The sequence below is a fragment of the Frankliniella occidentalis genome, unplaced genomic scaffold, assembly GCF_000697945.3.
Source record: "Frankliniella occidentalis isolate FOCC.00 unplaced genomic scaffold, Focc_3.1 Scaffold10, whole genome shotgun sequence".
NCBI lineage: Eukaryota > Metazoa > Arthropoda > Insecta > Thysanoptera > Thripidae > Frankliniella > Frankliniella occidentalis.
In genome coordinates, this window is record NW_026267140.1 from 2255094 (window position 1) to 2266870 (window position 11777).

The 11777-nt window shown below is 50.3% G+C and overlaps 2 protein-coding genes across 8 annotated transcripts in view; one reads left to right on the forward strand and one right to left on the reverse strand.

Annotated features, from left to right (window-relative positions):
* LOC113212691 (larval cuticle protein 1-like) overlaps nt 1-11777 on the reverse strand; it is a 218453-nt gene that overhangs the window by 42243 nt on the left and 164433 nt on the right. The window lies entirely within an intron of this gene.
* Nucleotides 1-11777, forward strand: part of LOC113212546 (collagen alpha-1(I) chain-like) — a 117244-nt gene that overhangs the window by 38200 nt on the left and 67267 nt on the right. The window contains exon 1 of one of the 7 annotated variants that reach the window (XM_026431300.2): nt 200-394. The exons of the other annotated variants lie outside the window; for them this stretch is intronic. Coding sequence (XP_026287085.2) covers nt 392-394 — 3 coding nt within the window. The 5' untranslated portion in view covers nt 200-391. Of the gene's footprint in view, nt 1-199; nt 395-11777 lie in introns of those variants that run through there. 7 annotated transcript variants of the gene reach the window in all.

Here is an 11777-nt window from a genome sequence, read left to right on the forward strand (position 1 = left end):
GCCGTCTCGTCCGCGTCGCGGTGCCCCGCGGTGGCCTTACGCCGCGGCCCCTCCGCCCCTCCTGGGGCCCCCTTCTCCGTCGCCGACGCCCCCTTCCACCACGTGGTGCCCGCGGTGGAGGTGGCTGGTCGTCCCGTCCCGTCCCGCTGCAGCATCCTCAGATCTTCTGCTGAATAAAACTTAGGTGCAGTCTGGCCGGCCAGTAATCCTCGAGTGAGCGTCCCGGCTGGTCCCGGTGCTGCGCTGCGTGTGTGTGCGTACGCGCTCGCGTCTGTGTATGTGTCAGTGCAGTGTGCGTGTGTGTGTGTGAAGTGGGTGCTCCCGCGGCGGCTGCTGCTGCTGTAGTGTGTGATCCTCTCCGCGGCCGGGGAGAGGCTTCAGCGCCCCTATAATGGTATGTAAGCGAGTGTGTGTGACTATGTGTGTGTGTGTGTGTGTGTGTGTGCATGTCATGCATAATGAGACCGTCGCGTTGTATGCATTAGGATGTTATGTCGCGTCGTATGAGTGTGCTCGAGCATGTGTGTGCGCGTGTGTGTGCGTGAGCGCACCTGGTTGGCCGTTGGCCACGGGACGGGCCTTGATCACAACGCAGCGGCAACAGGGATCATCTCTTATCAAAACCTCAGCCCTGCCAGCATGGCGCCGCACACGCTGGGACACATGCTCACACACATTTGCGATGTTGAGTCGAAGGTAGTAGGGCATGAATTGTTCTTTTTAAACATTGGTATTTATATACGAATACTACATTTTATCACTGCCTGTTACTGGAACCACAAGCTAAACCCAACTTCCAACAGGGCTTCATAGTATTTTATCTTTAAAGAAAGTATAAGTAGCTATGAGCATGTCAACTAGGTCCCATTGACTTCGCTTCGGAAGGTCTGAATCTTTGGCTGACGGGGGAAGTGGGAGATGATTCGTCCCAATGAAAGTGGCTAGCTACCGCTTTGTCCTGGAGACACACTCAATTAGTATGATCATTATCTTTAAAATTGAAGTCTTCGAAAGTAATGAGCCACACCTTTCTCCCCAATTGCTATTATCAAAATCTTTCGCACTTATTGCTGCCCTTAAAGATTTTCTTTGTGCACATAATAACCAGCAGTAGCAATTCTGAATCTTGCAAATGCTTCCTCATTGCACACATCTTACTTTTTGTTTATAAGAGACATTCAAATTTGTCATTTACAATATGCAAGAATAAATTTGATCAAGATGTGCACAAAAATGCAACCCTTTAACAAGTTCATCGTGATTTATAGTGGACTTTTACTTTTCCAACGCCTCAGACCTTAGTCCATGTTCACGAATTTACCTGTACTTCTGCAGCAGAAATATCGGCGCAACTTCTATGTCTCTAGCAGGCTCCAGCCTGCTGCATCTACATACTTTTCCCCCCTGGATTTATGGGCGCTGCTGCACCAAAGGGCAGAGGGTTGACGCCAGGCCGCCGCGGCTGATAATGATGACGATACTGATCCGAGCGGCAATCGTATCGCATTGAGTAACAAGCCGCCACGATTATTTGAGTGGGATAAGGCTTGGCTGGGCTCTTCTCTCGGGGATGAGCAGCAGGGCGAGGCGGGGCCGCGACAGAGGTCCCTAAGGCTGCGCAACTCGCCACTCATCACAGGGTGTCCTCGCGCGAACCCGCGCCCACCTCACCCCGCCCCGCTCTGTACTGTTGAGGGATGGCGGCGGTGCGGTGCGTTGAGTTGAGCAAAGTGATGTACTGATTTCATCCTGTTCTCTCTTCAAATATGTATTCGCCAAGTGTGCAACTGCAAGTTGAATTGTTGCACATATCCAACTCCGCAGTTGTGCACTTGCAAGTGCTCTACTCGGTAGCTGTTCGCTTGTAAGTGAAGACTCTCCCTCTGAACACCTCCTTAGATTGGATGCTTATTCTATGTTCAGCAGAGGATTTTGAATCCTGACAAGTGCACAACTACCGAGTTTAACATTGGCAAGTATATTACCACACTTTAAATGCGTAAGGACAATTTTGTATCCAGGGAAATTACGCTTAACCTTAATGGTTAGCAAATTTATTTGATACTAGCTCCCCCCCCCCCAATGTAATTGTATACTCAGGCCAGATACAAATTGAAAATTTTCAGACACACAATTTCATGTATTTAAGATGTGCGACGCATCGTCGTAGAAATTGACCTTTTCCCCGTTTCATGGCTCCTACAAGTCTGGAAAACCTGGAAAGTCTTGGAAAGTCCTGGAAAAAAATATGGTCCCGGAAAGTCTTGGAATGTCCTGGAAATTGGTTGGACTGTCCTGGAAAAATCGAATTTCTAGAATTACATGATAAGTTTATTTTTAATTTGATATTAAGGTATGCATTTTCAAATTCTCATAGGACAATGGGGGAATTCTCATAAGTTTGTTATGATCCCACCTGCAGTATGGCGGGAACTTCAAAAGTATTTTTGACAGCTTTATCAATAAGTCTCACTAGTCTCTGATATTTCATTGTAAATTGTCATGGAAATTTTGAAAATTTAGTCTGGAAAGTCCTGGAAAAGTCCTGGAAAACGCCAGGAGCCAAAATGTGGGATGGGAACCATGCATTTAGGGTGCACGCAGTTAAAAACTTGCAAGTAGCAGCTGCAACTTACTACTGTTCAGCGGTTACACACTCGGTTTATCAGCCTCGAGTGCCCGCCATTCGCCACTGCTCCTGATAAGTATAATCACTTTGCCCCTTATTCTCTCAAGTGTGAAATAGGGCTGACATAAATTTTGGTGCAAAGGCGGCCCACGCCAGGGTGGTGCTGCATCTTCGCTGACTTGTCAAAGAAGTTAATTTACGTTAGCTAGTTTGCTGACTCATCACTCTTGCTGCGACTCGAGGTAGGACACGGGTGCGGTGGGGCGGGGCAGGGTAGGGTGGGGCTGGGCGAGCACGGTCCTAGTCCGCTACATCCGTGCACTGCCCGGGGGTATTAAAGTTCGATTACTGCAATGGTCGTTAGAGGGTCAAAAATTAATTGAAAGCGCGTCGAGGAAGGAAGCAGGAGTGCGTCTTTGTGATCGATGCTCCACCCTACGTAACGCGCGGCTGCACATCTAATCGCTCAAAAGTCGTGCTCTTTCTTTCCCAGAACTTTGCCTTCTTGTTTGATGCTTTTTTTCTTAGACGGTCCTGCCTGGCAATTGAAAACAGAGCGCGTCGACCTGAAGAGGTGTTGTTTTTGCTGGCCTAGGTGGCTGAAGCCATTTACTACCAACACGTTTTCCCTTTTTTCGGCCGTGGGGGGATTCCATGCAGTTGCACTTTAAGAATGTGTACAAACACGGTGGCAGTGTGCAGCACACGAGTGCTCACACAGCCAACGATGTGCTCCAGTTCGAGGATGCTGGATACCAGTGCTTCCCACCGCCGTTTCTGTTCATTCTCTGCAGCAGTAAGCCAACTTGCATGAATCTTGTCCAACGGATGCCGATATCAGTGACGTTTGCGGCTCTTTCTCCCTTTCTTCTCCAAGGACACATGTGTTTGCAGGAGAGAGAGGCAGAGAGAAGAGGGAGAGAGAGAGAGAGAGATAGAGAGAGAGAGAGGGAGAGAGAGGGAGAGAGAGGGAGAGGGAGAAAGACGGCGCCTCGAGTCCGGCGTGGTCCCCGATGGCCCGACAGTAGTGGCGCGCATGCACACATGGGATGGCATTGAGAGCCCTGCGGGCCGCGCTACACGGTGCGTCCTGTCCAGCCGCGTGACGCGACGGAGGGCACAAGAGAAGGGGAGGAGAGCACACATGGAACTTGTTTGATTTCCATCAGGACACGCTCCAAAACGAACCCTTAACATCACTTCAAACAAGTTTTTTTTAGAGTATTGCTTCTGGCTATGATTGTTTTACTAAAACCTTGTGGACTCACGGTTCTGCTAAAGCTGAGTAGCTGTGGGACTTTTCTCTGGGCCCCTGAAATGCATTTCAGGTATACCATGGTTCTTATAAAAAAACTTATTAAGTTGGTAGTGGTTGTCATAGGTTCATCCTTTATGTTCATACTTTTTTCCCGACAGTGTAAGAGCATTGTCAGGGATGTGCGCTCTCTGCGGTGCGCGGCCAAGGCGACCAAAGCCGAACCAAAGCGCTCTCACTTTCCTGTGTGTGATCGCGTGATCGCACCGCGACAGCCGATATGTTGCTGTTTCCAAAGGCTTTCTCGGGCGGCTTTCGTATTTCGGACGGTAGGGTTCGGACACTTTTATTGACGTGTGGTACTTGTAATTGCTGTTGCCGTAACAAGGGGGACTGCCGCCGTCGGCGTTTTTTTTTTTTTAAACAGGCCCTTCATGTTGCTGTCTGTGGGGAAGACGGGAAAAATGAGCCCGGTTAGGCATCATGACATACGTTTGTTTTAAACCGCCGCGCGTTGTCATGAAGATGGCTTGATTGGGATACTCTGGCTGCTCACCCGTCCTCGTGTCTGGGTCCGGTCCTTGCGTGTCAGTCAGGGCGGGCGCGTGCAGCGTCGGGACACACGTGGTGCGAAAGAGGTTGGAGCTGACCAGTGTTTTCACCCGAGAGGCCGGGCGGGCCACCTCTGACCTGTTATTTTACTCTTTCTTTCCTGCTCCCAAAAAACTCAGTTCTCGCACCAAGTGCATTGCACTTGATCTGTGATTTTCAAGAAGAGCACATTCAAGTATGTAGCAAGTAAACTGTATTTCGTCTAAGAACTCGGCCTTTTGTTAAGTGTGCACATGCAAAGCTATATAAAAAACAACATACAAATAAATTAATCACCTGTGTAAAATGTACTTTAAAAGTGAATGTATTACAATTTCAACAGTTTCCGGATCTTGCTACTTTTGTTATGATGTCATGTTATGAAATTCTATCGGCCGCCTCCTTGTCGGTGACGCGGCGCCACGACTGTTTGTATCCGTCTATCGCGCGCGGAAGGAGGGGATGGCGAGGAGAGGGGGGGAAAGAAAGTGCCACGGCGGTAAAAGTGCAACTTGCTCTGGCCCGCCCCGCCCTGTCGCTCGCCACCCGGCCCCGCTGACAGGGACTAGACGAGGCACGCGCGTGTATTGGGCGCACGCTAATCGCGATGGGCTGCCAACGAAAAATATGCAGACGCTGGACGGACAGAGCGGAAGAGCGGCCCACTTGTGTCGCTCGCCTCGCACTCGGCGCGGCGTTATACGATCGCCTCTGACAAAAGAGTTTTACGAGTGTCGTTTCGTCAGGGGCGCGCAACTACTAGTGACACTTTTGTAACGATGCAAGTGACTGGGGGGGGAGGGGGGGGGGGCTGTGCGTAACGTTAACTTATTAAAGCATCGCAGGATGAGTTTCAATGACCGCTATCAGCTCGACACCGGGTATGCGCCGCGACAGTCTGGGTCTAGCTTGCCACCTCGTTTCCACCCAAGAACAAGATTTTGTTTTTACCCCTGAACCTATTTTCGGTAACCGACTCTTAACTTTTCAACTCTTGCAATAATTTTGATTGCTACAGCGTGTGAATTGTTTGTGTAAAAATTATCTGACAGATGTGGAAAAATTAACAGGAACAAACGAAAACGAAGACGCACCATGCTTTTCCCATGGGGGACCCGAAGACTTTGCTGGGTGTTCGCCGCATCTGCCTCGTGCTGGCCGCTGGCTCGCCGCTGGCTCGCCGCTGGCTGGTCGGGCCCGGCACGGCCCGACGGCTGCTGACCTTAGCTTTTCAAACGGAGAAACAAAGACGTGAATGAAAGGGAAAGGGACCGTCCCGAACGCACCAAGGATAGGAATGTGTGTGCGCGCGCGCTCAGCTCCTCACATGACATGTCACGAAGGTGACAGCCCTTCGTGTGAAAGGGTTTAAGGGGAGGACAGGAGCTTCTCTGAACTTATAACGGCAAACAATGGCAGGGACCCACTCATCATAGTCTTTTGAAGTCCGAAAATAGAAAATGTACGAATGAAGACATTTTAAAGGGAATTGCATACTCCTAACGTACGACGCCCTTTTATAATCCCACCGGTCCGCTTTTTCGCCAGGCCGGCCCGGTCGGTCGGTCCGGACGTGACCCTCGTGCTGCGGGCCCGGGCCAGCATGCGATGCTGCGCTTTAGTCCGCGCGTTATTAGTGCGCTGGTAAAGGTCCCGGCGGGCATCAGAGCGGCGCGGGACGACTTCCTAAACGACGCTAAAGGAGTACGCGTGTGGCTGCTCGCGGGCTGCATTTCGAAGGTGGCGTTTATCTTTTATGGCCTGGCCAGGTCGCAGGGTGTCAAGTGGTATGATCCTGTTGCATTTGCTCTCTTGCACTGCTCTGCGCCCCGAGCGGAGAAACGCCCCACCCCCTCCCTTGTGACTGCTGCTGCCACGCCGCGCCACGACGGGCACGGCCCCGGCCCAGCTCTGCTGTCCGCGCTCCTCCGCATCTCGAAATGTCAGAAACTGGCGTGACCTATCGATGGTCGGGGTGCCATTCCGTTTGGACCTTATTGGACAGTGATTGAAGTTATTTCAGTATTTGGCAAGCGAAAAGTGGAGGTAGTAGTACGAAGTACGCCTTGGCTGAACTTGATTTGTTTCTTATATTCGAAGAGCATGCATCTTGAATCTGTGTTACAAGGACGAATCCGCGCCTCCTCGAACCGGTATTGAGGTGTTCTTGGAGATCAGTCACGCTGTAAAACGAAGCGCTGTTGCTAACTTTGTGGTTTAGATAATGTTGCAGCACCTATTTGGCTAAAGTTCTATTAAATCAAAATGTGAACAACATGACACAGTTTCCAATTTAAAACGTGAATATTATACAGTTTATCTAGAGTCGTACTAGTTCTACAGTCATACTGTACAAACCACAGAATTTTTTGCTGCACGCAGTCGGATCTGTATAACAAGTTTTGCAATATTGCTGCAGGTTTGCAGAGTACAACAAGTGTCTCCCCGCTAAACTCTTAGGCCGACGCCTGTGTATGACGAATAGGTTTTTCGCTAATTCTCATTACGAAAGCGCTCAGTGGTGGTAAAAGTCGGCGACAGATGATTGATGTCTCAGGCTGCTGCCAACGGGGCGCCCACCAGGCTGGGCCGGCTGAAAGGGAGAGAAAGACATCGGAAGCCACGGCGTGCCGTGCCGTGCCGCGCCTCACCGTGCGCCCGTAGGCAACGATGCGCCATTCTGCTCGTCAGGCCGTAGTGCATGTCCGGCGTGGCATTTCCTCCTCACCTGCTAGACTTTGTATCCGGGTGCCAGGCGCCGTCACCCGACACTTTCAAAAACAGTGTGGACCATGATGCAAAAGTCTCAAAATTGCATCGCATTTTGGGAGGAAGTTACTCCACAACTTTTCTGCGCTATGTAGGCGATGTGCGCGAGCGCCCGTGCGCCCGTGCGTGCCTGGTGTCGCCGTAGGGCCCGACGGGCCGCGCCTCGCGACAATGGCTCGGAGACTTGAGCGCGGGAGCGCGCCGAGAGAATGGCCCGTCTCTGTTCCATCGATCATTAATTCTGTTGTCAACGCGATTTTATTCCCAACTTCTCCTTTCAATACGTGTGCTACCTCTACAATTATAAGGTACACCGCTATGAGTGTCGAATAGGATACCTAGTTCCGTGTTGAGAGGGGGGGGGGGGTAATTGAGGCAACTCGAAAACATTGTGCACAAAGCAAATCAAATAATACACTGCATTAAATAAACCTCAAAAATATCTGTACAATGTGCAGCAATTTATTCAAATAGAGAGTATCACTTAATTTTAGTGACTTTTTTTGTTACTGTGCCGTTGTCAGGTGTATATGTGGATTGCGGGTTGCATAGCATAAACATAAAGTGCTCGCCTGCCCACCCGCATCGTAACAAAAACATTGGACTAAGGAATGTCTCGTAAAAAATGTGCAAGAACTGCTACTTAGATAAAGACACGAGTTGGGACCCACTTTCCTATGTTTTGTACCGCATTAAGACAGTGCGGCGCGGCGTGATCACTGCGTGCTCACGCTCCCATGTCAAATCATTTGACACCATAGGCATGTTCAGGGACGACACCAAAATTAGGTAATTTAGGAAGGTAGGTCACACATCTCCCAAGAAATGATATGCACCTTTGTTCCGAATGTCCCTGCATGCACTTTGGCTCGGGGTTAAATACCCGATGTCGCGAGTACCGTGGCGGAGCGCTGCATGAGGCGTTCTCTCTTTTTTTTTTGTCCCTGCCTCTATTGATTTACGCCCGTTGTGCCGAGGCACGGAGCCTGCGTCACGTGACTCACCCCGTGGTTGTTTTGCATGGATGCGTGCAAAGAAAGCGGGCGGTCGCTATCTGGGAAGTGATGCGATATCGGGCAATGCCGAACGTTCATAATGTAGTTTCCTTGTTAATGTTTTGCGATCGTCACTTAATGTCACGTCAGTCGCGTTGCCGCACCGCATTCCGCCGCAGTGCCGCCGCGGCCCGCCCTGCGTTCCGCCCCGACGCCCGCCGCCGCCGCGCTCTTCTCGTCTCCACCGCCCCGTAACTAATTAGGAGGTGTCAAGCGGAGTGAGTTATTTCAGGTGCCGATAAAGCGTTATCGCGGCGCGGTACGTGTCAAGTGGAGATGTTTCACTCGCTTACCGCCACAGTGGCGCGCGGCGCAACGTCTCGGCACGCCGCACCACTACACCACGCCTCGCCTCGCCTGATTACTCTCGTCGATTAAACTCATATGAAACACCTCGTAATTGAATAGAGTCGTTGTGCAAAGGCCCTCACGGCGCTCTGCGGGCAGCCTCCCTGCCCATCCAAAAGCGAAGAAAAAGAACGCAAGAACCCACCGTATGATAGGAAAAAAAAGTTCTTGATGGCGGGGCCGGCTAGTGTAACGCAACAGTGTTAACCACACTTTGTTGACAGTGTCGCACCTACCTGTCTGGTACACGTTCCTGCTTTATTTCGACGGGAATGCTAAGCAGCGGACCAAGCGCGTGCTAACGGGTGATGAGCCATTCGTATGCATAGTGATGATGATAATGTGAGAATGTTAGTGGGGCCTTGTGCAACACACCCGAACTTTTTATCGTTATTATCACCATCACCGCCTCATCCCGACGATATCAGTACCATGATAGACAGCCGAGGGCCGCTGCTTGTATGCTGCGCGCTTCTCTGCGTGGAGGTCGCGCCACGTATGGTTTCTCAACGTGATAGTTTGTTGCAAGGTAACGGCGCACCACATTGTTGCTGCTGTTTTACTAAATGTGTGCCTTTTTTCCAAACTAGATCTTGTGTTCAAAATGTCTTGTTGCACATCTTTATTTGCGTTCTTCTTTGATGTTTGTGTCAGCTGGGCTTATTATTAAGCTGTATACCTAACGGGTACAGGCACGTTTGTAATTAGATCAAATTATCTCTAATACGGTCAATTTCATCCTTATTGTGGACGATAAGTTATCCACAAAATTATCCGTAAGCGAGCCCGTAAGGAGATGAAAGTGCTACAATATTCTATATAGAATAGTAATGCACAAATATATCACAGTTTTTTATACTATTGTAAATGCTATGCTGAGTGTGTGCATTATTTCGTGTACAACCGCACGCATAGATCACTGCAAACCTCACTCTTTCGAAGAAGAAGTACATTCCCAGTTAGTGTGAGCAGTGAAACTTTTTTCTGGATGCAATATCAGTGCGTAATTACCATGTTAATGTTAAATGTCCACATTGCCCACGTATTTGGTCACTAACAACATTCGCTCGCTCTCTTGCTTGATGCGAGCCATCACTGGTTGCGTATAGTCTGCGCTTTAGGGTCTGACGGGTGGCAGCCGCAGCCGGACTGTTAATTAGCGCGCTAGGAGCGCCGACTGGATGCGCCCCACGCACCACACGGAAGTAGCGTCGAACTGGCCGAACGCGGCAGTATGCTAGCCCTCGTGTATGCACCCCTAGACCCATTAAAACAAAAATAATTTTAGCAATTAAAAAGATCAATAGATGTTTTAATCATTAAATAAGCACACGCTGCACGCCACAAGGGCCAGCCCATGCTGCAGTGCTCATCGCGGGCTTAGCGCCTGTAGCATGAGCTGGCGCGTAGGACAACCTTGTGCCGCCGATTCGCTTATCCGAGCGCCTGCCTTCATAGGCCGTCCCGTAGGACAGCCGTGTGCTGCAGGTCTGCCTATCGGAGCGCCTGCCTTCATAGGCCGTCCCGTAGAACAGCCGCGTGCTGCGGGTCTGCCTATCCGAGCGCCTGGCTTCATAGGCCGTCCCGTAGGACAGCCGTGTGCTGCGGGTCTGCCTATCCGAGCGCCTGCCTTCATACGCCGTCCCGTAGAACAGCCGTGTGCTGCAATGTTGCAAAGAATTTGCGAGCTTTGTATTGCAATAGAAATTATTTACCAGCCTTCAGGATAATTGCAAACAGTGTGTTTGCATTGCAAAAGAAATAGTTTGCAAACTTGAAGAACTAGTTCGTATAACAATGCTTCAAAATTCTTCGCAAGCTGCAAAGAAAATAAAGGGCAAAGAATTTTGAAGTATTTGCCATACGAACTAGTTCTTCGCGGTCTCTGTACATACGGACGGGTGGGCCTAAACCGTACGCTTTCATAACGTTTGGCAGCGTACCATTTACAGCGTCTGGCGAATAGGTCGCGAGCGTAACGCGGTGTGTCACATCCTCGTCTTCCGCGGTAGTATCAAGTGACGCGAGTGGGCCGACGGCGCGACGCCGGACCAAACACAGTCATTGCTCCGCAACGCGAGCTGGCTCATGTTCTAGGAACGGCGTTTGGAAACGGGCGCGCTGAGTGCAGCTCGGATGTCTTCTGCCGCTTGTAAACGCTGACCCCGTGAGAGAGTGCGCACGTGTCACACCGGAGCGGATAGAGCCGGCATTGACAGAGAGAGTGGTGTGGCGCGAACAGCAGAAAAAACAGACGAGTCGCCCGACGGGTTCTGATCACACAGAACTGCAAGAAAGAATGAACAGGGAGACGAGTGACTAGTGTGGATGGCGGAAGCTTGCAGATTTCAGTGAATGTAACAATAATTAAACAACAATGCGTAATCCAACCGCGATGATAGAGCTTTGTCAAGCTAACATAGTTCGTTCGACAACCTTATCGTGTTGTGTCCACAAAGCTAATTTTAAAATGCAGGTTTCCCCCCCTTTTTTACTGGGGTCTGGACGACGTTGTTTCCTTATATTTTTCACGATGTGCCACACAGCTCGCTGAAAGAGGACGTCGCGCTGCTGTCATTTTGTTTCATTTTGTTTCCGTTTTTAATCTTACACACTTCCTGGGGCCGCCTCGCCGCCGCCCCGAGGGTCGCCCCCCCTGGCCGGCTAGGTGGCGCGCACGATTACGCCGCCAGGTGACCCGGCTGCGGTCAGCTAGCCGCACTGCGCGGCGTTACACGCCCGCCCCGTAATACATTTGTTATTATTATTTTTATTTTCTGCTCTCTGACGCTCTTTTCCGGCCGAAAGCAGGGCGCCTCTCTTGTGGTTGACAAACGCACCGCCAAACCCACTCCCATTTCCACAACATATCTCAATATCAGAGGGGCGGCTTGCGTGAGAGACGCGTACTCTGTTGAAAGATCTACAGCTCTGGTATACAAATTACAGTGGACCCTCATGGGCGCAGTAGAGTTTTAACTAAGGAGGTGCACACATTTAAATGCACAGCTACTCGCATCCACATACTTCTCTAGCAGATTCTATCTTATTGAATGTTCAACAGTGAGAATGTTCTACTGATGATTTTCCTCCTGTAAAAAATCAGTAAAAGTTCGACTGTTTTACTATG